Source organism: Schistocerca nitens, chromosome 8 (assembly GCF_023898315.1).
Source record: "Schistocerca nitens isolate TAMUIC-IGC-003100 chromosome 8, iqSchNite1.1, whole genome shotgun sequence".
Taxonomy (NCBI): Eukaryota; Metazoa; Arthropoda; class Insecta; order Orthoptera; family Acrididae; genus Schistocerca; species Schistocerca nitens.
Window position 1 is genome coordinate 58672702 of NC_064621.1, and position 22881 is coordinate 58695582.

At 43.5% G+C, this 22881-nt stretch overlaps 1 protein-coding gene across 1 annotated transcript in view; it reads left to right on the forward strand.

Annotated features, from left to right (window-relative positions):
* The first annotated feature begins 211 nt into the window (after positions 1 to 211).
* LOC126198660 (uncharacterized) overlaps positions 212 to 22881 on the forward strand; it is a 178200-nt gene continuing 155530 nt past the window's right edge. The window contains exon 1 of the mRNA XM_049935135.1: positions 212 to 1884. Within this exon, the coding sequence (XP_049791092.1) occupies positions 1564 to 1884 (321 nt within the window). The 5' untranslated portion in view covers positions 212 to 1563. The remainder of the gene's footprint in view (positions 1885 to 22881) is intronic.

The window sequence follows — 22881 nt, forward strand, 5'->3', positions numbered from 1 at the left end:
TAACATTATTTCTCGTTTCTTTAAACCTTCCAGTGTCCTAAAAAGGTTTTCAGAATTCTCTCTTCAATAAGTGACTGAAATTTTCTGACAGCTACAGTTTTTCATATTAGACTAGCATATTAGACAAAGAAAGATAACAGGTATTCTTCTATTTTCCATCATTATACCACGTCGCCTCCGCCCCCCCCCCCCCCACACACACACACACACACTCCGAAAAAATTTGCAAAATTCTGTATTATGATTTTACAGTTTCATTTGAAATGACTTTCCTTTTCCACAGTCAAAGTTTTCGTAGATCTACCCATATTTCTGGATGACCCACACTGTTAGATAAATAACACCATATTACTCTTCTTTCCATTGATTTCCCGTTTTTCGCAGTTCTTTCAGGAAATTCTGTGTCTTGTTTGTGCTGACTCATTCAAAGTTTCTTGAATCTATATATACTTCTTCCAGGTCAGCTATCGTGTGAGATACATAATACAATATTGTTTGCCCTTTCTGTTTTGATCTATAATGAAACAACACTCTCCATTTGAAGTTGTCTGTCGTCTATGCTGGCTGCCATGTAAATGCTAAAAATTCTATCGAAACGTACTCTCCTCCACTGGAGGACAGGTACACCTAATACGAGAGGAGAGGTGAAGTTTTGTTTTCGTAATTAACTAGCTTAGGATCCAGTTTACTTCCGACAATTCGTCAAAACAGAGACAGAAAGCAGCTGTGTAGTGAAAAACAAGTTTCTCGAAGTGGTTGCTGAGCCTCTAGCAAGCTGTGTGTGCTGTGGGAGAGTGGAGATGAATTTTATTTCGTACTTAGCAGCTTAGGTTTGTGTTGACCTCCGACAACTCGTAAAAACAGAGGGTAGGAAGCTGTGCGCTGGAAACGGCGTTTGTCGAAAGGATTTTTACGCTTCATGGAAGACGTGTTTGTTACTAAAGAGAGCAGTGTTTCAAACAATATGTTTGCGTTCAGTTCTGAAAATTTGTAATCATGAGTGCTGTGTAGCAAGGTTATCGGAAAGGTTTCCAAGTCTCTGGAAACATTGGGTGTTCCTTAAGAGCACAGGTGAACTCTTTTTAGCAGTTTACGTGTCCGCTCGCTTCCTAGAGTTCAAGAGACAGAGGAGGAGAGAATGTGTACTTGAAATCGAGTTTATCGATAAGGCTTCTAAGACTGCACAGGTAGTGTGTATTGTTAAATAGGTCACATTGGATGCTAAGGTTACTGTTGACTTCCGACAGCTCGTCAAAATGGACTGAGAAAAAGAGAATCTGTGAGTTGAAAATCACGTTTGTCAATGGGTTACTAAGGCAGAGTGTGCTACTGCAGAGGGCAGGAGAACTTCTTTTAGTACTTCGCGACTTAGGTTCCCGTTCATTTGAAAATGACCGGAACAGAACAGAGAATGTGAACTGGGTATAACGTTTGTGGAAAAGGTTTCTAAGCCTGTGGGAAATAGCGTGTGTTGCTAGAGAGGGCGGGAGAATTGTTTTTCTTGCTTGGCACCGTTCAGGTCCAGTTCACCAACACAGTGAGACCGAAGGCTCAAGGCGAGGCATGGAGGCGGTGCTGGACGCGTACTTCGACGAGGTGTTCCCGCGCGTGGCGCGCGACTACCTGCTGGCGCGCCACCGGCGCAAGCAGCTGGCGGACTACTTCGGTCACGTGGTGGCCGGCTGGTGCCGCGCCGGCGTGGGCGACGGTGAGGGCGGCGCCGGGCCCGTGTCGCCGCAGCTGGGGGCGGCGCGCGCCGTGCGGGCGGCCGTGCGCTTCCACCGCCGCACCAAGGCCGACAACGGCGGCTCCGTCTGCCGCATGGGCAAGTTCCACAACATCCTCTATGTGGCGGCCCGCATGTGCGTCGACTGGCGCGTGCAGGTGAGTCCGGCACCGCGAACCGCCCTCTGGCTTTCTTCACACTGCTGGCAGTCAAATTGTAGCACCACGAGGGCTACATGCAGGAAACGTCAAATTGCCAACACATGTTGGCGAAAGTAGGGTACGATATAACAGAAAGCTATTTCCTTAAATTTTGAGGACACTGTAAGACGAAAAATTTACGCACCACGAAGGAATTACCCGAATGGGACGGTAATCGGTAGATCCGATGTACGTGTACAGACACACGAATCTACATTTACATCTACATCTACATGGATATTCTGTAAATCACTTTTAAGTGCCTGGCAAAGGGTTCATCGAACCACCTTCACAATCCTCTATTATTCCAATCTCGTATATCTCTGATTTCCCTTATTTTATCGTGGAGGTCGTTTCTTCCTATGTAGCTCGGCGTCAACAAAATATTTTCGTGTTCAGAAGAGAAACTTGGTGAATGGAATGTAGTGAGAAGATTCCTCCGCAACGATAAACGCCTTTCTTTTAGTGATGTCCATCCTGTATCATTTGCCGGCCGATGTTGCCGAGCGGTTCTAGGCGCTACAGTCCGGAACCGCGCGACCACTACGGTCGCAGGTTCGAATCCTGCCTCGGCTCTGAGGCTCTGAGCACTATGGGACTCAACTGCTGAGGTCATTAGTCCCCTAGAACTTAGAACTAGTTAAACCTAACTAACCTAAGGACATCACAAACATCCATGCCCGGGGCAGGATTCGAACCTGCGACCGTAGCGGTCTTGCGGTTCTAGACTGCAGCGCCTTTAACCGTACGGCCACTTCGGCCGAATCCTGCCTCGGGCATGGGTGTGTGTGTGATGTCCTTAGGTTAGTTAGGTTTAAGTAGTTCTAAGTTCTAGGCGGCTGATGACCTCAGAAGTTAGGTCCCATAGTGCTCAGAGCCATTTGAAACTGTATCATTTCAGTGACACTCTCTCCACCATTTCGCGATAATACAAAACGTGCTTCCCTTCTTTGAACTTTTTCGATGTACTCCGTCACACCTATCTGGTGAGGATCCCACACCACGCAGCAGTATTCTAAAACAGGACGGACAAGCGTAGTGTAGGCAGTCTCCTTAGTAGTCCAGTTACATTTTCTAAGTGTTCAAAAATGGTTCACATGGCTATGAGCACTATGGGACTTAACTTCTAAGGTCATCAGTCCCCTAGAACTTAGAGCTACTTAAACCTAACTAAGGACATCACACACATCCATGCCCGAGGTAGGATTCGAACCTGCGACCGCAGCGGTCACGCGGTTCCAGACTGTAGCGCCTAGAACCGCTCTGCCACTCCGGCCGGCCAAAATCGACGCACCACGAAGGAACTACCCGAATGGGACGGAAACCGGTAGAACCGATATACATGTATCTACATTTACATCTACATCTACCGGTGATCAAAAAGTCAATATAAATTTGAAAACTTAATAAAACACGGAATAATGTAGATAGATAGGTAAAAATTGATACACATGCTTGGAATGACATGGGGTTTTATTAGAACCAAAAAAAATCAAAGTTCACAAAATGTCCGACAGATGGCGCTGGATATCAAAACGTCAGTAACTGCTACCGTGACGGGTGAGAGGTACGCCGATATGTTACAGAATCGCATCATCCTCAGCCTGGCTGATAAACACCTGCTGGAACGTACGATGTTTATGCAGGATGGCGCTCCCCCCCCCCCCCCCCCCCCCCCCCATATTACTAGACGCGTGAATCTCTTGCGCGCGTCGTTTGGTGATGATCGTGTGCTCAGTCGCCACTTTCGTCATTCTTGGCCTCCCAGGTCCCCAGACCTCACGCCGTGCTATTATTGGCTTTGGGGTTACCTGAAGTCGCAAGTGTATCGTGATCTACCGATATCTCTAGGGATGCTGAAAGACAACATCAGACGCCAATGCCTCACCATAACTCCGGGCTTGCTTTACAGTGCTGTTCACAACATTATTCCTCGACTACAGCTATTGTTGAGGAATGATGGACATATTGAGTATTTCCTGTAAAGAACATCATCTTGGCTTTGTCTTACTTTGTTATGCTAATTATTGCTATTCTGATCAGATGAAACACCATCTGTCGGACATTTTTTAACTTTGTATTTTTTTGGTTCTAATAAAACCCCATGTCATTCCAAGCATGTGTGCCAATTTGTACGTCTCTATCTACATTATTCCGTGATTTATTCAGTTTTCAAATTTATACTGACTTCTTGATCACCCGGTACTCTGTAAATTACATTTAAGTGCCTGGCAGAGGGTTCATCGAAACACCTTCACAGTTCTCTGTTATTCCAATCTCGTATATCGCGCGGAAACAACGGACACCTATACCTTTTAGCCGGCCGGGGTGGCCGAGCGGTTCTAGTCGCTACAGTCCGGAACCGCGCGACCGCTACGGTCGCAGGTTCGAATCTTGCCTCAGGCATGGATGTGTGTGATGTCCTTAGGTTAGTTAGGTTTAAGTAGTTCTAAGTTCTAGGGGACTGATGACCTCAGAAGTTAAGTCCCATAGTGCTCAGAGGCATTTGAACAATTTGAACCTATACCTTTCCAAGCGAGCTCTGATTTCCCTTATTTTATCGTGGAGGTCGTTTCTTCCTATGTAGCTCGGCGTCAACAAAATATTTTCGTGTTCAGAGGAGAAACTTGGTGACTGGAATGTCGTGAGAAGATTCCTCCGCAACGAAAAACGCCTTTCTTTTAGTGTTGTCCATCCCAAACCCACTATCATTTCAGTGACACTCTCTCCCCTATTTCACGATAATACAAAACGTGCTGCCCTTCTTTGAACTTTTTCGATGTATCCGTCAATCCTATCTGGTGAGGATCACACACCAGGCAGCAGTATTCTAAAAGCGGACGGACAAGCTTAGTTTAGGCAATCTCCTTAGTAGGTCTGTTACATTTTCTAAGTGTCCTGCCAGTAAAACGCAGTCTTTGGTTAGCCTTCCCGAGAACATTTCCTATGTGTTCCTTCCAATTTCAGTTGTTCTAATTGTAATTCCTAGGTATTTGGTTGAATTTACGGCCTTTAGATTTGACTGATTTATCGTGTAACCAAAGTTTAACGAGTTCCTTTTAGCTCTCATGTGGATGACTACACACTTTTCGTTATTTAGGGTCAACTGCCACTTTTCTCACCATTCAGATATTTTTTTCTAAATAGTTTTGCGGTTTGTTTTGATCTTCTAATGACTTTATTAGGCGATAAACGACAGCATCATGTGCAAACAACCTCAGAGGCTGCTCAAATTCTCTCCCAAATCGTATATATAGGTAAGAAACAGCAAAGGGCCTATAACCTTGGGGAACGCCAGATATCACTTCTGTTTTTTCGATGACTTTCTGTCAGTTACTATGAACTGTGACCTCCCTGACAGGAAATTACGAATTTAGTCACATAGCTGAAACGATATTCAATAAGCAAGCAATTTCACTACACGCCGCTTGTGTGGTACACTGATACAAGCTGCAACTAATTTTCATAAGGAAGTCTTCGATACCACAAGACGGCTTTTGAGTTATCAATGGACCTACAGTCTGCTTCAAGCAGATACTACGACATTTTACCGTTTGTGGGTGTGCGGGGTGGTCAGCTTGGTACTGTGTTTGGTCTCACTGAGTTTACTTCCACACAACTTCCCGCAACAGTGACATTATTGCAACGATCCAACGAAAGTTTGATCGTTTCTGACAAGGACACTCCACTACCTACTTTTCTCTTGCAAATTACTACTGCCGTGTAAGTGACTGTGCTTCATAAATAGAGACCTTATGTGATATAACCACTCGGACCTACTTCCTGTGTGCTACAAAAACAGTGAAGTCACCATTACTACTTCAGTACAAAATATGACATGATTACAATTTTACAAAAATTTGATGATTTATTCCAGGGAAACAGATTCACAAATTGAGCACTTAAATAACACATTGATCCACCTGTGGCCCTAATGGAAATTTGGCGTGGGATTAATTGATAAGAGATGTTGCATGTCCTCCGCCGTTGTGGAACGGTGCGCCAAGTTCTGTGCCGGTCGCGATTCGCCACTGTACGCCGGTCGATCTGAGAGACCAGGCTGACTCATCGCTGTTTACCTGAAGCACCTGATGTGTTTTATTGTTAAGCGCATTGTTGCAGGCGACGAAAATTTTTATGACAATGGTTGTCGCTGTTTCGTGATAACGCGCCTCCCCATACCGCAAATGTCATAATGTAGAAATTACGCCAACTCAAGTGGGGGGCAGTCGACCACCCGCCCTATACTGCCGATCTCACCCCATGCGATTATCACGCCTCCGGTCAGTTAAAAAGGCCTTGAATGGTCGGCGGTTTCTGTCGGACGAGGATGTTCAGCAGGAAGATACGGATGTCTTCGCACAGCAGGACACTCCGTTTTACCAGACGGGTATCTTCAAGCTACTGCGTCTGTGAGATGTCTGCCTCAGTGCTCAAGGCGATTTTGCCTGATTGGCATACCGATTCTGGACTGCACCTACGAATGGAAACGTTTTGATCATCCCTTATAAAATCGACATATAAATTTCTAAGACAATTTTTATAGACTCTCAGGTGTGGTTACAATCGAAACAAAAGCAAGGAAGCGAATCAGCTTACAGGGCGTCTTATAACGTACTATGGCTGAGAGAAGACAGAATATGGAAAACGATAGATGAAAGCAGCACCGAACGTCTCAATGACTCAGTATCCGATTCAACATAGATCGTACAAAAACACATGTTTATATTTGTTTGTCATTAACTAAACATTAGTTATCTGTCGTTATCATAGCAGATGTTAATCTATAGTCCGTGAGACGAGTGATTGGTACTGACAGTTCCGGCGCTGTTGCCGAACGTGGCTCACAGCACGCGGCGCCCTGTCTGCTACACGCATTCTCTAGCAGCAGAAATAAAAGCGAGACAAAATACAAGTCGTATTGGTACGCGTGAATTTATTTAAAGTTGATGCTTGAAATATATTAACTCGAAAACTGATAAGAGCTATTTAGTACAAGTATCTAAGATGCTCAAACATAATAAAGTTATTTGTTAAACTTCACAACTGAAATGAAAACTATTTTCGCAAGTTGTTGAACATTAGCAGTTTTGGTTTCCATTGTTAAGTATTAGCATTATTAATTTGTTCTACTACAAGCTACAGAATAATTGGTCAGTGTATTAAGAGTTATAATCTGAAGAAAGTACTCACAATATGATGATCTGGTTGTAGATCGATAGCAAACTCCCTCCTTACATTCCTGAATAAGTTGTAGTTACTGTAATGGAAAAACACCACTCACATCACTGTCAGAATCTGATTTGACATTGTCTTCCTCAGCACTACTCGAACTATCACTGCTCTCTCCCAGATGTATAATTAAATTTTCGATGCATTCTTCCACAACCCCTTCGGTTTTGGTCGCCTCTCTGATGGCACTTGCAGTGCTGTTTACAATTTTAGCCCACGTCTCGCTTGTCACTTTATTGATAGCTGCTGGAAGGAGAGTTTCCACTTCAGAGATCGTGAATTTTTTATTGTTTGCAGCAATGTAATTTTTTATCTGCGCCCACACTCCTTCAATTGCATTGAAGTGACAGTGGTATGGAGGAAGCCGAACGATTTCATGCCCGTACCTTTTAGCAATCTCGTCAATTACATACGTTGGAAATTGGGGTTTCTTTTGTGCCACAATTTCGAGCAGTTCCGCCTTCCTTAAATCTTCTCTGAAATCTACTTTTCACCGTTTCAACCACTGAATGATATCGTCTTTTTTTGTTGCCAAGGTTGGTGCCTTATCGTGAACAACGGAATGATAAGGCGCATTGTCCATAACAATCAATGATGGACTTGTCAGATTCGTCATAAGCCATGTCTCGAACCATTCTTGAAATACTACACTGTTCATTTCTTCATGGTAATCTCCCGTCTTTTTTGACCGAAACATTTTCAAGCAGTTTGGCACAAAACCTTTCGATGTTCCTGCATGTAAGACAATAATACGCCCTCCTTTGCCAACAGGCACTGCCATTGTCCCCTCTGGCGTTCCATCATTCCAGCCTCTACGTAAAGAATGGCTGGCATTGACCAAAGTTTCATCTAACCACACTATACTTTCGAATTCCACACCCATGATCCTGCGCAGAAATCTGCACCGCCATGCAACTACATCTGTCCTTTCCATTAATATTTTGCGTCCGTTAAACAGTGAATATCTGAAGCCTACGTCTTTCAACACTGTACGCAATGAAAATTTGCTCCCTTTAAAAAGATCGTCTTTCTGAAGCGATACCTGTAATTTAGATAGAGTGGGATGTTCCCTTCTCTTATAATAGCTGTATATATGACGACGAATAGCGTCTTTCTGAAAATCGTCCAAAGCTGTCACCTGCTTATTTCTCGGTCGCTTCTTTCCTGGTGTGTGCAGCTTTGTTGTGCCACTCTCGTCACAATCTACACTATACTGTTCTTTCCCTATCTTTACAACAGTGTTCTTACTTATTTTCAATTCTGCTGCAGTTCTCTTCACAACCTGAACAACAGGAATTAAGGGCCCACCTTTGTCCTTTTCTTTCTCAAAGTAATCCCTCACAGAGCACACCAATTCACGGGCCTGGGTGTGTAGCACACTTTTCTTCCTCCGTTTCACTTCTTGTGTTGGGCTGGTACTACCCGCCGCACTAGACATTGTTTACAACGAAACATAAACAAAGAAACACTAAAAACAACAAAAACGAAATAAACTGCGAATTCAATTTCAAACAAACGACGAAGACTCGTCTCCCAGACTACAGACGTAAAGAAAGCTTCAGATATGAATCTTTCATTGGCTTGATGCCCGCTCCGATAGCTGAGTGGTCAGCGTGAAAGATTGCCGTCCTACGGGCCCGGGTTCGATTCCCGGCTGGGTTAGGGATTTTCTCCGCTGAGGGACTGGGTGTTGTGTTGTCTTCATCATCATTTCATCTCCATTTGGCGAGCAGGTCGCCCAATGTGGCGTCGAATGTAATAAGACCTGCACCAAGGCGGCCGGACCTGCCCCGTAAGGAGCCTCTCGGCTAATGACACCTATTTTCATTGACTTGATGACATGTAGATGCACTGTATTATTAGCAAAACTGCCATTTTCAGATCTACAAAGTAACAAAAATTACAAAAATATTGCACTGCTTTAGTTGTAACCGTAAATTAACAATTTTACGTACTCCTTTTTGACATATCCACAGTGGATAGATTATGAAATCATGCTGTGCGGCCGGCCGGTGTGGCTAAGCGGTTCTAGCCGCTACAGCCTGGAACCGCGCGACCGCTACGGTCGCAGGTTCGAATCCTGCCTCGGGCATGGATGTGTGTGATGTCCTTAGGTTAGTTAGGTTTACATAGTTCTAAGTTCTAGGGGACTGATGACCTCAGATGTTGGGTCCCATAGTGCTCAGAGCCATTTGGACCATGCTGTGCGACAAACAACACGTTTGTTTTTGTACCGTTGCAATGGACTGTGGATCTGAAATAAAAATAAAATTACTTTAACATAAGTTAGTACAGAAACTGTGCAGATTCCAATATATGCCTAAGATAACACTGCCTCAGGACGAAAAGAAAGCAAACACTGGATGACAATATAGGTAACAGTATGAGAATCGTCCACTTTATAGGCCTTGACGTGGTTCATTCAACCTTTATAAATGTTTAATGTTAACTGCCTTATTACAAATAATTTTTCCGATCTTAAAAATTGACGAAATATATTGTATTTTCCATTTTGTATGACTGACATTGCACTACTTTCCGTTTTAAATGATTCACATTGTATGCTCTCACATGCTGTTACATGTACGCATATAATGTTAAAAAAACGTAAAAAATATTTATTGTTATTCATGAAACTATTGGCGTCTTCTGGTACTCCTCTGTATTACTCTATTAGGCCGGCCGGTGTGGCCACGCGGTTAAAGGCGCTACAGTCTGGAACCGCGCGACCGCTACGGTCGCAGGTTCGAATCCTGCCTCGGGCATGGATGTGTGTGATGTCCTTAGGTTAGTTAGGTTTAAGTAGTTCTAAGTTCTAGGGGACTGATGACCTGAGATGTTAAGTCCCATAGTGCTCAGAGCCATTTGAACCATTACTCTATTAGCCAAGCTGGTATCCGGCAGTATGTAATCGACAGTCAACTTGGACACATGCGACACTTCATGTGCCACGCCTATATGACTCTGTGTCGCCATGCGGATAGACTTCTATTTCGTAACGTTTCTCTCTCTTTTCACCATGAGGTAATGTCATCTTAGGCATAAAATGGATAATAACTATACACAATAACTTACATAAAGGGACTTTTATTTTTTATTTCAAATTCACAGTCAATTACGACGGTACAAAAGAAAAAGCGCGGTTTGGCTGGCTCTGAGCACTATGGGACTCAACATCTTAGGTCATAAGTCCCCTAGAACTTAGAACTACTTAAACCGAACTAACCTAAGGACATCACACACACCCATGCCCGAGGCAGGATTCGAACCTGCGACCGTAGCAGTCCCGCGGTTCCGGATTGCAGCGCCAGAACCGCTAGACCACCGCGGCCGGCGCAAAAGCGCGGTTTCTCACATCATTTCGTAACCAGTCCGATGCGAATATGTCAAAAAGAAGTTATGTAAAATCGTTAATTTACTATTACAGCTACAACACTGTAATATTTTTGTAATTTTTGTAACCTAGCAGATGGCACCTTATCCCTGCTGAAACTAGTGGCGCAGGGCACCTACATGTGATCAAGGTAATAAACATTTCATATCTGAAGCTTTATTTACACTGAACTCATGATCACTCTCCAGATGGCATTATGAAGTACTTATGTTTATGTTACATAGTGAATTTGGTTATCTGATGTCTTGGGTGACACCTAATCTCTCAGCAGTAATTGCCTCAGAAAGGTCGAGAATCACTGTGTTATACGCTACCGTGGTGCTCGCAATCAGGCATCCTGTGTACTGTTAAGAGTCACAGTGGACCACTGCCAAGTTATGGCTTCGGGTGTTACTGATACTACACACAATTATGCTGCACACTGACAAGGGAACCTCCCCATCGCACCCCCCTCAGATTTAGTAGTAAGTTGGCACAGTGGATAGGCCTTGAAAAACTGAACACAGATCAATTGAGAAAACAGGAAGAAGTTGTGTGGGACTGTGAAAAAATAAGCAAAATATACAAACTGAGTAGTTCATCGGAAGATAGGCAACATCAAGGAGACTGGGCAGGCAGGAGCGCCGTGGTCTCGTGGTAACGTGAGCAGCTGCGGAACGAAGGGTCCTACGTTCAAATCTTCCATAGAGTAAAAAGTTTTAATTTTTTATTTTCAGTTTATGTGACAAACTCTTATGTTTTCATCACTTTTTTGGGAGTGATTATCACATCCACAAGAAAACCTAAATCGGGCAAGGTAGAAGAATCTTTTTACCCATTCGCCAAGTGTACAAGTTAGGTGGGTCGACAACATATTCCTGTCATGTGACGCACATGCCGTCACCAGTGTCGTGTAGAATATATCAGATGTGTTTTCCTGTGGAGAAATCGGTTGACCTATGACCTTGCGGTCAAATGTTTTCGGTTCCCATTGGAGAGGCACGTCCTTTCGTTTACTAATCGCACGGTTTTGCGATGCGGTCGCAAAACACAGACACTAAACTTATTACAGTGAACAGAGACGTCAATGAACGAACGGACAGATAATAACTATGCAAAAATAAAGAAAGTAAAATTTTCACTCGAGGGAAGACTTGAACCAAGGACCTCTCATTCTGCAGCTGCTCACGCTACCACGGGACCACGGCGCTCCTGAGCTCACATTCTTCAGGATGTTGCCTATGTGGCCCATGGACTACTCAGTTTGTTTATTTTGCTTATTTTTTCACAGTTCCACACAACTTCTTCCTGTTTTCTCAATTGATCTGTGTTCAGTTTATCAAGGCCTATCCACTGTGCCAACTTATAACTAAATCTGAGGGGGGTGCGATGGGGAGGTTCCCTTGTGAGAACAGTGTAAACAGTAACCGCTAACTAGAGAAGTCTTAGGCCTGAGAAACTGCCCCCTGTCAGGCATTTCCACATGCCGCGGATCAGGTTAGCAACGGCAGGCCAGGAAAAGAATAGGGAATCCCTTTTCGAAGAACGACTGGTACCGCTGCTCCCCTCCATGTATGCACGTTCATTTTGTGGGGCCTTTCCCACTCGTCTTTTATAGAGTGCCTGAAGGATGCTTCTGTCTCGGATCGCTAGACAACAGCTCAAGTAAGTGACATTAATGGTTTTTATTACAATAAAGTAGATTCAAATATTTAGGTGAAACAATCTCAGAGACTGGTCTAGAAAAAATTGGAAATGAAATTCGTTGTCAAGAGATGGAGACAGCTTTTAGACTTACAAAAGACATCTACAACAAAAAATGTCTCTCGAGGTACTCTAAATTGAGACATTACAACACGGTCATAAAACCAGAGTGCCTTTATGGGGCTGAAACGCTAATTTTAAACAGAAAAAAGGACATTCAAGAAATCCAAAAAAGAGAAAGAAAAGTAATCAGAAAAATTCTAGGTCCAAAATATACTGAAGAAGGAACATACAGGCTAAGAGCAAATAGTGAAATTCAACAATACACCAGCATATATTCAGATATGAAAAAACGCAGATTAAAATTTTATGGGCATATTAAAAGAATGGATGCTACCAGACTAACTAAACAAGTAGTGGAATTCTACGAAAATCGAAGTAAAGCTAAATTTGAGACAATAAAATGGATTGCCGCTATAAAAGAGGACATGAAAGAGGCAGATATAAAACAAGATGAAATTCAAGACAGAAAATTATTTAGGCAAAAAATTCATGACTGGGTAGTTGGTCAAGCTGAAAAACCAAAGAAAACTGGAATCACATGGTCTGATGAAAGGAAAAGAGCTCATTCCGAGAGAATGAAAACAATTTGGGCAGAGAGAAAGTCTAAAAGAAAATAACTGAATGCCCCGTGATTGTACTTCGCGTGGTCCAGTAGGGCCCAAACGTGAATAATAATAATAATAATAAAGTAGATTGACAATACTTAGGTTTACAAGAACGTGTCGCAAGCGATAGGCGACATGCTAACAGTCAGTGTCCTTCACTATACACTCGTACAATGTTCATGTAAGCAACTGATATAAGGCACAAGTCTCGATATAACAGTTAGGATGGCGGCTTTTCTAGTCTGGGTCTGCTCTGCTAGTGCTGGTCTACTACTGTCCGCTCAAGGCTGGCAGGAGCGGCGCTTTAGTCTCTTCTTGTAGAGGCCACTCCTGTCGTGGTGCCGTCCCAGTCTGCGGGCTATTGCCTGACGTCCTCTCACACAGCCTTCTCTGCTCTTGCGTTCTTCATCTTTGTGCCAGCGTTAGTCGTCACACTGGAACACATTTCACTTCTTGCCTATCGATCTTGTCTGAGATCTTATTCGTCACGTCAGGCGGCATCCACTTGCAAACAGACAACGTGGAGAAAGTAGCCCAAGGACATTATTTTATAAGTGGCAGTGGAATGGAAACGAGACAGATGGAAAAAAAGTAAGTAAACGTTTTACTGTCTCAAATGTAATCACCGTAATTGTTAATACCTTTATCGCACTGTGAGACTAGGCAGTCAGTGTCTTCTTGGAAAGATGTTAGCAGTTGCCTACGAAAACATGATTGTTGCCAGGCCTGCACCTCTTAGTGCGAACTGAATAGTCGGCCACGAGTGTCTTTCTTCAGGGCCCCATAAACTTAATCGCATGAGGAGGGACTGGACTGTATGGAGAATGTGTGAGGGCTTCAAATGGTTGAAATGGCTCTAAGCACTATGGGCCTTAACATCTGAGGGCATCAGTCCCCTAGACTTAGAACTACTTAAACCTAACTAACCTAAGCACATCACACAACCATCCCCGTGGCGGGTTTCGAACCTGCGACCGTAGCAGCAGCGCGGTTCCGGACTGAAGCGCCTAGAACCGCTCGGCCACAGCGGCCGGCTGTGAGGGCTTCCCAGGCAAACTTCTGCAGCGTAGTCTAAACAGCAGGCCCGCCATCTCCGGGAAAGTCATGATGGCATTTTTCTCTGACTTATTGGAACGTAGCGTCACAGTTAAAGCTCAACGGCACGTGGGCCATCATGTCCAAACGCCTATGAACGTTGAAGGATAGCATCATTCTGCTGCAGGATAATGCCCGCCAGCATGTTGCCAAGATTGTCTCGGCTACGCTGTAAGAGTTTCGCTGGGAAGCTCTAACACATCCTGCATACCTCCCCGACCCATGCCATTCGCGCATTTTTGGAGCCCTGAGAAAGACATTCGTGGCCATCAATTTGCTTCAGACAAAGAGGCAAAGTCATGTTTCCGTAGGTAACCGCTACACTGTTCCATGAAGACACTCGGTGTCTTGTCTCACAGTGGAATAAAAGTTTTAAAAGTTACGGCATTTACTTTTGAAATAATAAGCAGTTTACTTCCTATTTTGCACTTGTCTAATTTTGCTATACATTGTAACCTCCCCGCAAAAATAAAAGTCAATGTTAATGTAAATGAGCCAAGCGTAACCTCCTTGCAAAATTAATGTAAACTCCCCACAAAATTACGGAATGATGATTGATCATTAACCCACAATAATATTAATTAAATAATGGACCATGAACTGGATGTAACATCTCAACAGAAATAATTAAACCTGATAAATTTTATAAGGACAGCAGCGCTGACCTTCGGCCCTGTGAAATAATTAAACCTGAAAGATTTTATAAGGGCAGCAGCGCTAACCTTCGGCCCTGTATTCTGAATAAAAAAAAGCAAAAATTCTTACCTTAGTAAAAACTGCATCAATAAAAAAACTGCATCTATATCTGCTCTTATTTATCGACACTGCTTCGTGCAATGCTGGCGTATATTTTTTTTTTTATTATTGAAAGGAGTGATGATCCATTGGAAATGTTCTTTAAATTGAAATGATTGTTTTTCTTTAAATGAGTTACTTTATAAAAGAAATTATTATTGGGGCATTTTTGAACAAATTAATTACAATTAACATACATTGCTATATGTGCGCAATGCTGCTTCATTACCTTCTATAACAATACTCATCGTCCACCACAATCGTGACCAGAGTCGCAAGAAGAGCACGCCGCCGACGCATGCCGACGTCTGCTACCGTATCCGACTGACTACTACTGTCGACTGACTACTACTGCCGACTCGCTACACACAACTGTTCCTGCCGACTCGCTACGCGCAACTGACTAGCACTGTCGTCTCTCGCGGTCAAGCGCAGACTAGCCACGATAAATAACTCTCTGGTCAGAGATTCTGTCATGCCTCGCCATCGCTGGTAATGAATACATACGTGTTTCAACATACTACGAATTTTATTGGAGGACATAGACAGGATGTTAAAGAAGTCTCAAATATTTTGAGATGTAGTAGTGCTCAACAAAAAAAGGAAATGGTTCAAATGGCTCTGAGCACTATGGGACTCAACATCTTAGGTCATAAGTCCCCTACAACTTAGAACTACTTAAACCTAACTAACCTAAGGACATTACACACATCCATGCCCGAGGCAGGATTCGAACCTGCGACCGTAGCAGTCGCGCGGTTCCAGACTGTAACGCCTTTAACCGCTTGGCCACTCCGGCCGGCTGGAAGCGAGAGGTCCAAGGTGTGGGGCCTCCTCTATCATCCTGTATTATCGGCGTCAAACGTTCATGCACACTGCATTGAAATTGTGCTGATGTCCCGTCTGTGCCTCTGCTGACATGGCACGTTCTTCAACATGGCAGACAACAAATGTCTGAGGTATCATGTGTGAAATTAATCTCTCCGCCAAGAACGCCTGCCCAAAAGTTAATTGAGATATGGTTCTGGTGATCTCTTTCTGCTATTCCTTGGAGATTTTAATCGCCCTCTGAACACAGGTGCACTAACTGAGATGAAAACAATCATATTTTGTGATATTAGTGATATTTTAATTCACTCAACATACTCTGAAGGTGGCTCGTTCGCTCACTCACAGAGAAGACAAAATTCTTTAATATCACCAAAGGACACACTCAGGAGATTCTAAATATACTTATCACACCGTCCACAGTGATCTGATCTAAATTTGCGAATCTGTAATTCAAGGAGCGGTTGTAAAAGACGTCATTGTAAATTAATTATTTTCATTTTGGGCAGTTAAGGCTGGTGACATTAATGCCGAAGAGAAAATTCATGCACGTTATAAAAATGGACTATGTATGTATGTGTGTGTGTGTGTGTGTGTGTGTGTGTGTGTGTGGTGGGGGGGAGGGGGAGGGGGTATTCCGCATCTCTTTCTAAGCCACTTAACCGATTTCAACCAAACTTGGTACACATATCCCTTACTATCGGGCAACAATCGCTGGGAGGTCAGAACAACCTACCTACCACAGGTCAGGAGCTGACGTCGTAAACACCGAGACGCATAAAAAACTGCCGTATTATGCTTGATATTCAAACTTTTCACTTCTGTGCTACTCTATTTGCAGGAGGAGATTAGTGTTCAACATCCCGTCGACAACGCCCCCATTAGAGATGGAGAGCAAGGTAAGAACAGGGAAGGATGGGGATGAAAATCCGCCGTGCCCTTTCAAAGGAACCATTCCGATGTTTGCCCGAAGCGATTTAGGGAAATCTCGGAAAACCTAAATCTGGATAGCCGCACGGGGGATTGAACCGTCGTCCTCCCGAACTCGAGTTCAGTGCGCTAGCTACTGCGTCACTTCGCTCGGTAACTCTGTGAACAATAAATTTCGTAGACAGCGTCCACATACACCGCTAAATGCACCTACAACATTATATCGTGTTGCCAAACTAAGTTCAGGCGATGTGACGTCATAACACTGAGATCCGTGAAAAACTGCCGCGTTGTGCATGAACGTTTAATACCAGAATGAAACTTTCACTCTACAGCGGAGTGTGCGCTGAATTGAAACTTCCTGGCAGATTAAAACTGTGTGCCGCACCGAGACTCGAACTCGGGAACTTTGCCTCTCGCGGGCAAGTGCTCTACCAACTGAGCTACCCAAGCACGACTCACGCCCCGGCCTCACAACTTTAATTCCGCCGGTACCTCGTCTCCTACCTTCCAAACTTCACGGAAAGCTCTCCTGCGAACCTTGCAGAACTAGCACTCCTGGAAGAAAGGATATTGCGGAGACATGGCTCAGCCACAGCCCAGGGGATGTCTCCAGAATGAAATTTTCACTCTACAGCGGAGTGTGCGCTGAATTGAAACTTCCTGGCAGATTAAAACTGTGTTGCTCAGTTGGTAGAGCACTTGCTCGCGAAAGACAAAGGTCCCGAGTTCGAGTCTTGGTCCGGCACAGAATTTTAATCTGCCAGGAAGTTTCAACTTTTAATACATTTATTCTTTACTACTAAGACACTTTTGCAGTCGAGTCAACTTAAGGAAATCCCTGACACCTGTAGGCGAAACGCGTAGCCGAGTTATGAGGAGGCGTTGCCACAGAGAGCTTTACAAAATCGCGCTGCGGGCAAATGAAGCAGCTGTGCTTATACATTTGTACATTATGCATATATCTTTATATGACTGTTTACTAATTTGTAAGGTGTATTCAAAAAAACATGGAAATGAAATTTTTTCGCTATCACAGTACAGACACAGTTCACTTTTTGTTTTGGTTTCCAGTAGAAAATTGGCAAAACGAATACCTGGGCAATGCCAGATTTGTCAGCTAGTATTAAACAAGTGGTGTTGTCGGTACAGCGAAAAGAGAATAGTTTTTGTCGACGTTCGTAAGTTAGATACAAAAGTATTACAGAAGCTCTAAGTAGTCCTTTTACTAACTACGAGACAAAGCAAGAAACATGTTCACAGTAGTTTTCCAATTAGATTCTGCAAAATTGTCTGTAAAATTCAACGTCTGCCACAAAACTATATCAACGTATTCTCCATATGTGGAGCCATTTGTGAATAAATTGCTGTCTGTATATTTTGACTTGATTTCTGTGCAGTATCTTGTAAAGAAAGTCGAATCACAAGATGAACTTACTGAGATTTTGGTTGCAGTAAAAAATAAATGTTATCTTCTGGAAACTGGCAGCAACATACGCAGAAATTCTGCATGACAGTCTTATAACTTGAACATTCCTGTGAGTTCTCAACATAATTACTATAAAGTAGTCCATTGTATTCCCTAATTGTGCTCCCTGGTTCTGGCACTCGAATCAGAATTTAAATAAAACAACAAGATGTCTTTGAAAGCATTTTTAAATCATTCCAATGCTCTGTAAAATAGAAATGAAGCCGTTCCCGTCGAAGCTATAAAGAAACTGTCCGAGTTTCACGACTCAGCAATTCTAAAGCTGAATGCAGAAGCTGATGTGCTTACAGAGAAACGAGGACTGTGACGAAAGACACAAGTGATCTCTTTTCGGAAATAAAACATTTGCTGTGCGTTAAAAAGATTTTCCTGAACTATGTAACAATTCCATCAGCATTGTTCACTGCAAAAAGATCATTTAATACCTTCAGGCGAGTGATGAAGTAGCTGGATAGTGCAACTGGTGAAGATTGCCTTTATGATAATTGAAAGTTCAGAGAGGATGGGCAGGAGGGGGTGGGGATTCAAAGAGACCAATTTGGAAGGTTTAGCCATAGATAAGTTCTCTAAAACCAGACGAAACCTTCAGTTTCTTACGGGTAATTATCGTTTCCCATCACAAAAGCACTCCGTCTTCAGGCCACGAGTAGCCTACCGGGACCATCCGACCGCCGTGTCATCCTCAGTGGAGGATGTGGATAGGAGGGGCGTGGGGTCTGCACACCGCTCTCCCGGTCGTTGTGATGGTATTCTTGACCGAAGCCGCTACTATTCGGTCGAGTAGCTCCTCAATTGGCATCACGAGGCTGAGTGCACCCCGAAAAATGGCAACAGCGCATGCCGGCCTGGGTGGTCACCCATCCAAGTGCCGACCACACCCGACAGCACTTAACTGCGGCAAGGCCGTTGCCATCGTTTCCCATCAGAACACTCTAAAAAGTTAACTACATACTTAATTTTATTGTTGAGTTGTAGCTTCTACCAAAGAAAATCGGCACAACATTCTAATTACTTCCACATTTATAAGAGGCAGTCAAATGGAAACGAGACAGACTAAAAAATGTAGGTAAACTGTTCGCTACTTCAAAAGTAATCGAAATATCTGTTAATACATTTATCCTACTGTGAGACAAGGTGGTCAATGCCTCGATGGAAACTACGGAACTATGACTGTACCCCACCTCTTCGTCCGAAGCAAATCGCCGACCACGACTGTGTTGCTTCGGGACGCCACACCCGACAGCACTTAACTGCGGCAAGGCCGTTGCCATCGTTTCCCATCAGAACACTCTAAAAAGTTAACTACATACTTAATTTTATTGTTGAGTTGTAGCTTCTACCAAAGAAAATCGGCACAACATTCTAATTACTTCCACATTTATAAGAGGCAGTCAAATGGAAACGAGACAGACTAAAAAATGTAGGTAAACTGTTCGCTACTTCAAAAGTAATCGAAATATCTGTTAATACATTTATCCTACTGTGAGACAAGGTGGTCAATGCCTCGATGGAAACTACGGAACTATGACTGTACCCCACCTCTTCGTCCGAAGCAAATCGCCGACCACGACTGTGTTGCTTCGGGACGCCAAAAATATGCAGTTCGCTTGGGGAGGGATCGGGGCGGTATGGAGGATGTATAAGGGCTTCCCAGCGATACATATGCGGCGTAGTCGAGGCAACTTTGGCAACATAAGGATGGGCATTATCATACAACAGAATAATGCCATTTGTCAGCATCCCTGAGTGTTTCGACGACTTAACAATCGCCAATTTCTCTGATTGCGCGCCGAGTAGACTTTCGCGTACTCCGTTCAAATTTTTGCCGAGTTCTTTCCACCATGTCATCAGAAATTCGAGGTCGAACTGGACTCTCTTACCTTTCCACAAGCATCGTGTCTCTTCAAATTGGCGATATGAACGACGAATGTTTTTGGGTGCAGGTGGATCAATGCTAAAACGCTGACGAAAGTACGCTGGACCGAAATCGTTGACTAACTCTTTGCAAACTGCATCACACGAAACTCCTTCTGTTGAGCAGATTTCGTCTTACTTCTGATTGGCTGCAAACTTAGTAGACGCAGTAACATCTAAAGGGGATTTTCTGATACTCTAGGCCACGCCCATTCAAACCATATACATTTCCTTGCCGGCATGTAACGTGTTTCATAATTATTACCGTCCAGAATCAAGTCACTCTTTTTGAAAGATCCTGTACGATCCCTTACTCATTCTGCCGGCCGGTGTGGCCGAGCGGTTCTCGGCGCTTCAGTCTGGAACCGCGCGACCACTACGGTCGCAGGTTCGAATCCTACCTCGGGCATGGATGTGTGTGATGTCCTTAGGTTAGTTAGGTTTAAGTAGTTGTAAGTTCTAGGGGACTGAAGACCTCAGATGTTAAGTCCCATAGTGCTCAGAGCCATTTGAACCTCACTCATTCTTTCATTTTTAACAAAATCTGCTTGTGAAACTTCCTGGCAGATTAAAACTGTGTGCCCGACCGAGACTCGAACTCGAGACCTTTGCCTTTCGCGGGCAAGTGCTGTACCATCTGAGCTACCGAAGCACGACTCACGCCCGGTCATCACAGCTTTACTTCTGCCAATATCTCGTCTCCTACCTTCCAAACTTTACAGAAGCTCTCCTGCGATCCTGCAGATCTAGCGCTCCTGAAAGAAAGGATACTGCGGAGACATGGCTTAGCCACAGCCTGGGGGATGTTTCCAGAATGAGATTTTCAGTCTGCAGCGGAGTGTGCGCTGATATGAAACTTCCTGGCAGATTAAAACTGTGTGCCCGACCGAGACTCGAACTCGAGACCTTTGCCTTTCGCGGGCAAGTGCTGTACCATCTGAGCTACCGAAGCACGACTCACGCCCGGTCATCACAGCTTTACTTCTGCCAATATCTCGTCTCCTACCTTCCAAACTTTACAGAAGCTCTCGGTCGGGCACACGGTTTTAATCTGCCAGGAAGTTTCATATCAGCGCACACTCCGCTGAAGAGTGAAAATCTCATTCTGAAAATCTGCTTGTGTCAACACATATACTGTCTAATGAAATCTTTTAAGTCACTGTAGCAAAGACAACGAGAGTCCTTCTTGTTAACTATCACAAAACATACTATGCAATGTAGATAGAAATCTGCGTCTAATATCTCAAGAAATATTTTGTATCACTTTTTCACATTCCTTCACGCACATTTTCTGTGGTCCAAACAAGACTCTCAAAAGAATAAAGCCGGTTTCACATATTCCTTCACTCCTTACAATACTTTTAAACTTATACCTACTTCATTCCATCCCTAATTGTTAATCAATTTCTCTTCTCTCCTTTGATATAATAACTCTACATAATTATTTCGTTAAACGTCTCATGTTCCTAATATTCCTCTTACCACCTAATATTCCTCTTACCACTGTTCGCCTTTCATTGCTATCACACTCGCCAATGGAAGATTTTTAAAATGATTTTTCTTTCGCACATTATTGCTTTTGTGGAGTGTCCTTTCTTGACAATGAACTGCACTATCTACAAGGTAAGTTTGACACAGTGTCCCACGCAGACTGTTAACAAAGTTCCGAGCATACGGAGAAGGTTCTCAGATATGTGAGTGGCTCGAAAACTTCTTAAGTATTAGAGACCAGTACGTTTTCCTCGACGGCGAGAGTTCATCAAAGACAAAGTTATCGTCAAGAATATCCGAGGGAAGTGTTAAAGAATAGCTCTTATTATCTACACACACAAATTGTGTGACAGGCAACAGTCTGTGTCTGCTGATGACGCTGTAGAGTACGTGAAGATGACGTCGTTGAGTGACTGTAGGAGGGTACATCATTTCTTAGACAAAATTTCTAGCTGGTGTGATAAATGATAGTCTTTCAAAATGTAGAAAAATGTAAATTAATGCAAATGAAATGGGGTATCAACCCTTGATACAGTACTCTGCTGCTTGACAGCCATGTCGGTTAAATGTCTAGATGTAACGTTGAAAAACGATATGAAAGGCAACGAGCCGCTAAGGACGGTAATGGGGAAGGCGAATGGTGTAATGATTGGCAGAACTTTAGGGATGTTAGCATATACAGGGTGATTCACAAATATATGAAACATTTTAATACCGGTATGTTATTCTACAAGTAAAACTAAAGAAAAAGTTCATATAAACATAGGTCCGTAAATGTTTGGTTACGGAGTTACGGCTAATAAAAGACTTTATCTTCTGGTGAACCTTCCGGGATGTAAGGTCGTGGTCCATGAAACTCTTCAGCTCCTAACGTTTCGTCCAGAGCTGCGCTGGACATCTTCAGAGGGGTGTTTCTCCTTCGGTGAGTCTTGCTGACTGACGGGTCGGACGTATGAGAGCGACTTATATATCGTAGAAAGCTCTCAGACGTCCGACCCGTCAGTCAGCAAGACTCACTGAAGGAGAAACACCCCTCTGAAGATGTCCAGCGCAGCTCTGGAAGAAACGTTAGGAGCTGAAGAGTTTCATGGACCACGACCTTACATCCCGGAAGGTTCACCAGAAGATATGTCATCCGGTCGTGAAAGCCTTCATACAATAAAAGACTTTGCCTGAAATTTAGCAACTTCGCTAATATGAAGCCGTCACAAACTGTACGAGCTTAAATTAAAACACGATTTCCACTTATTTAATTGTTACTGATCTGTTGATTCTAATATAACATGTCCAAGACGTGTATCTACGGTAGTTTTCGAGAACATCCAGAGAAGCAAAGAAGTAATTTCGCAAAATTTTTAATTTATTAACTACTTGGCCCAATTTGCTTTTTATATTCCAGACAATTGCACAAAGCTTTCAAGTATTTCTCCTCCGTA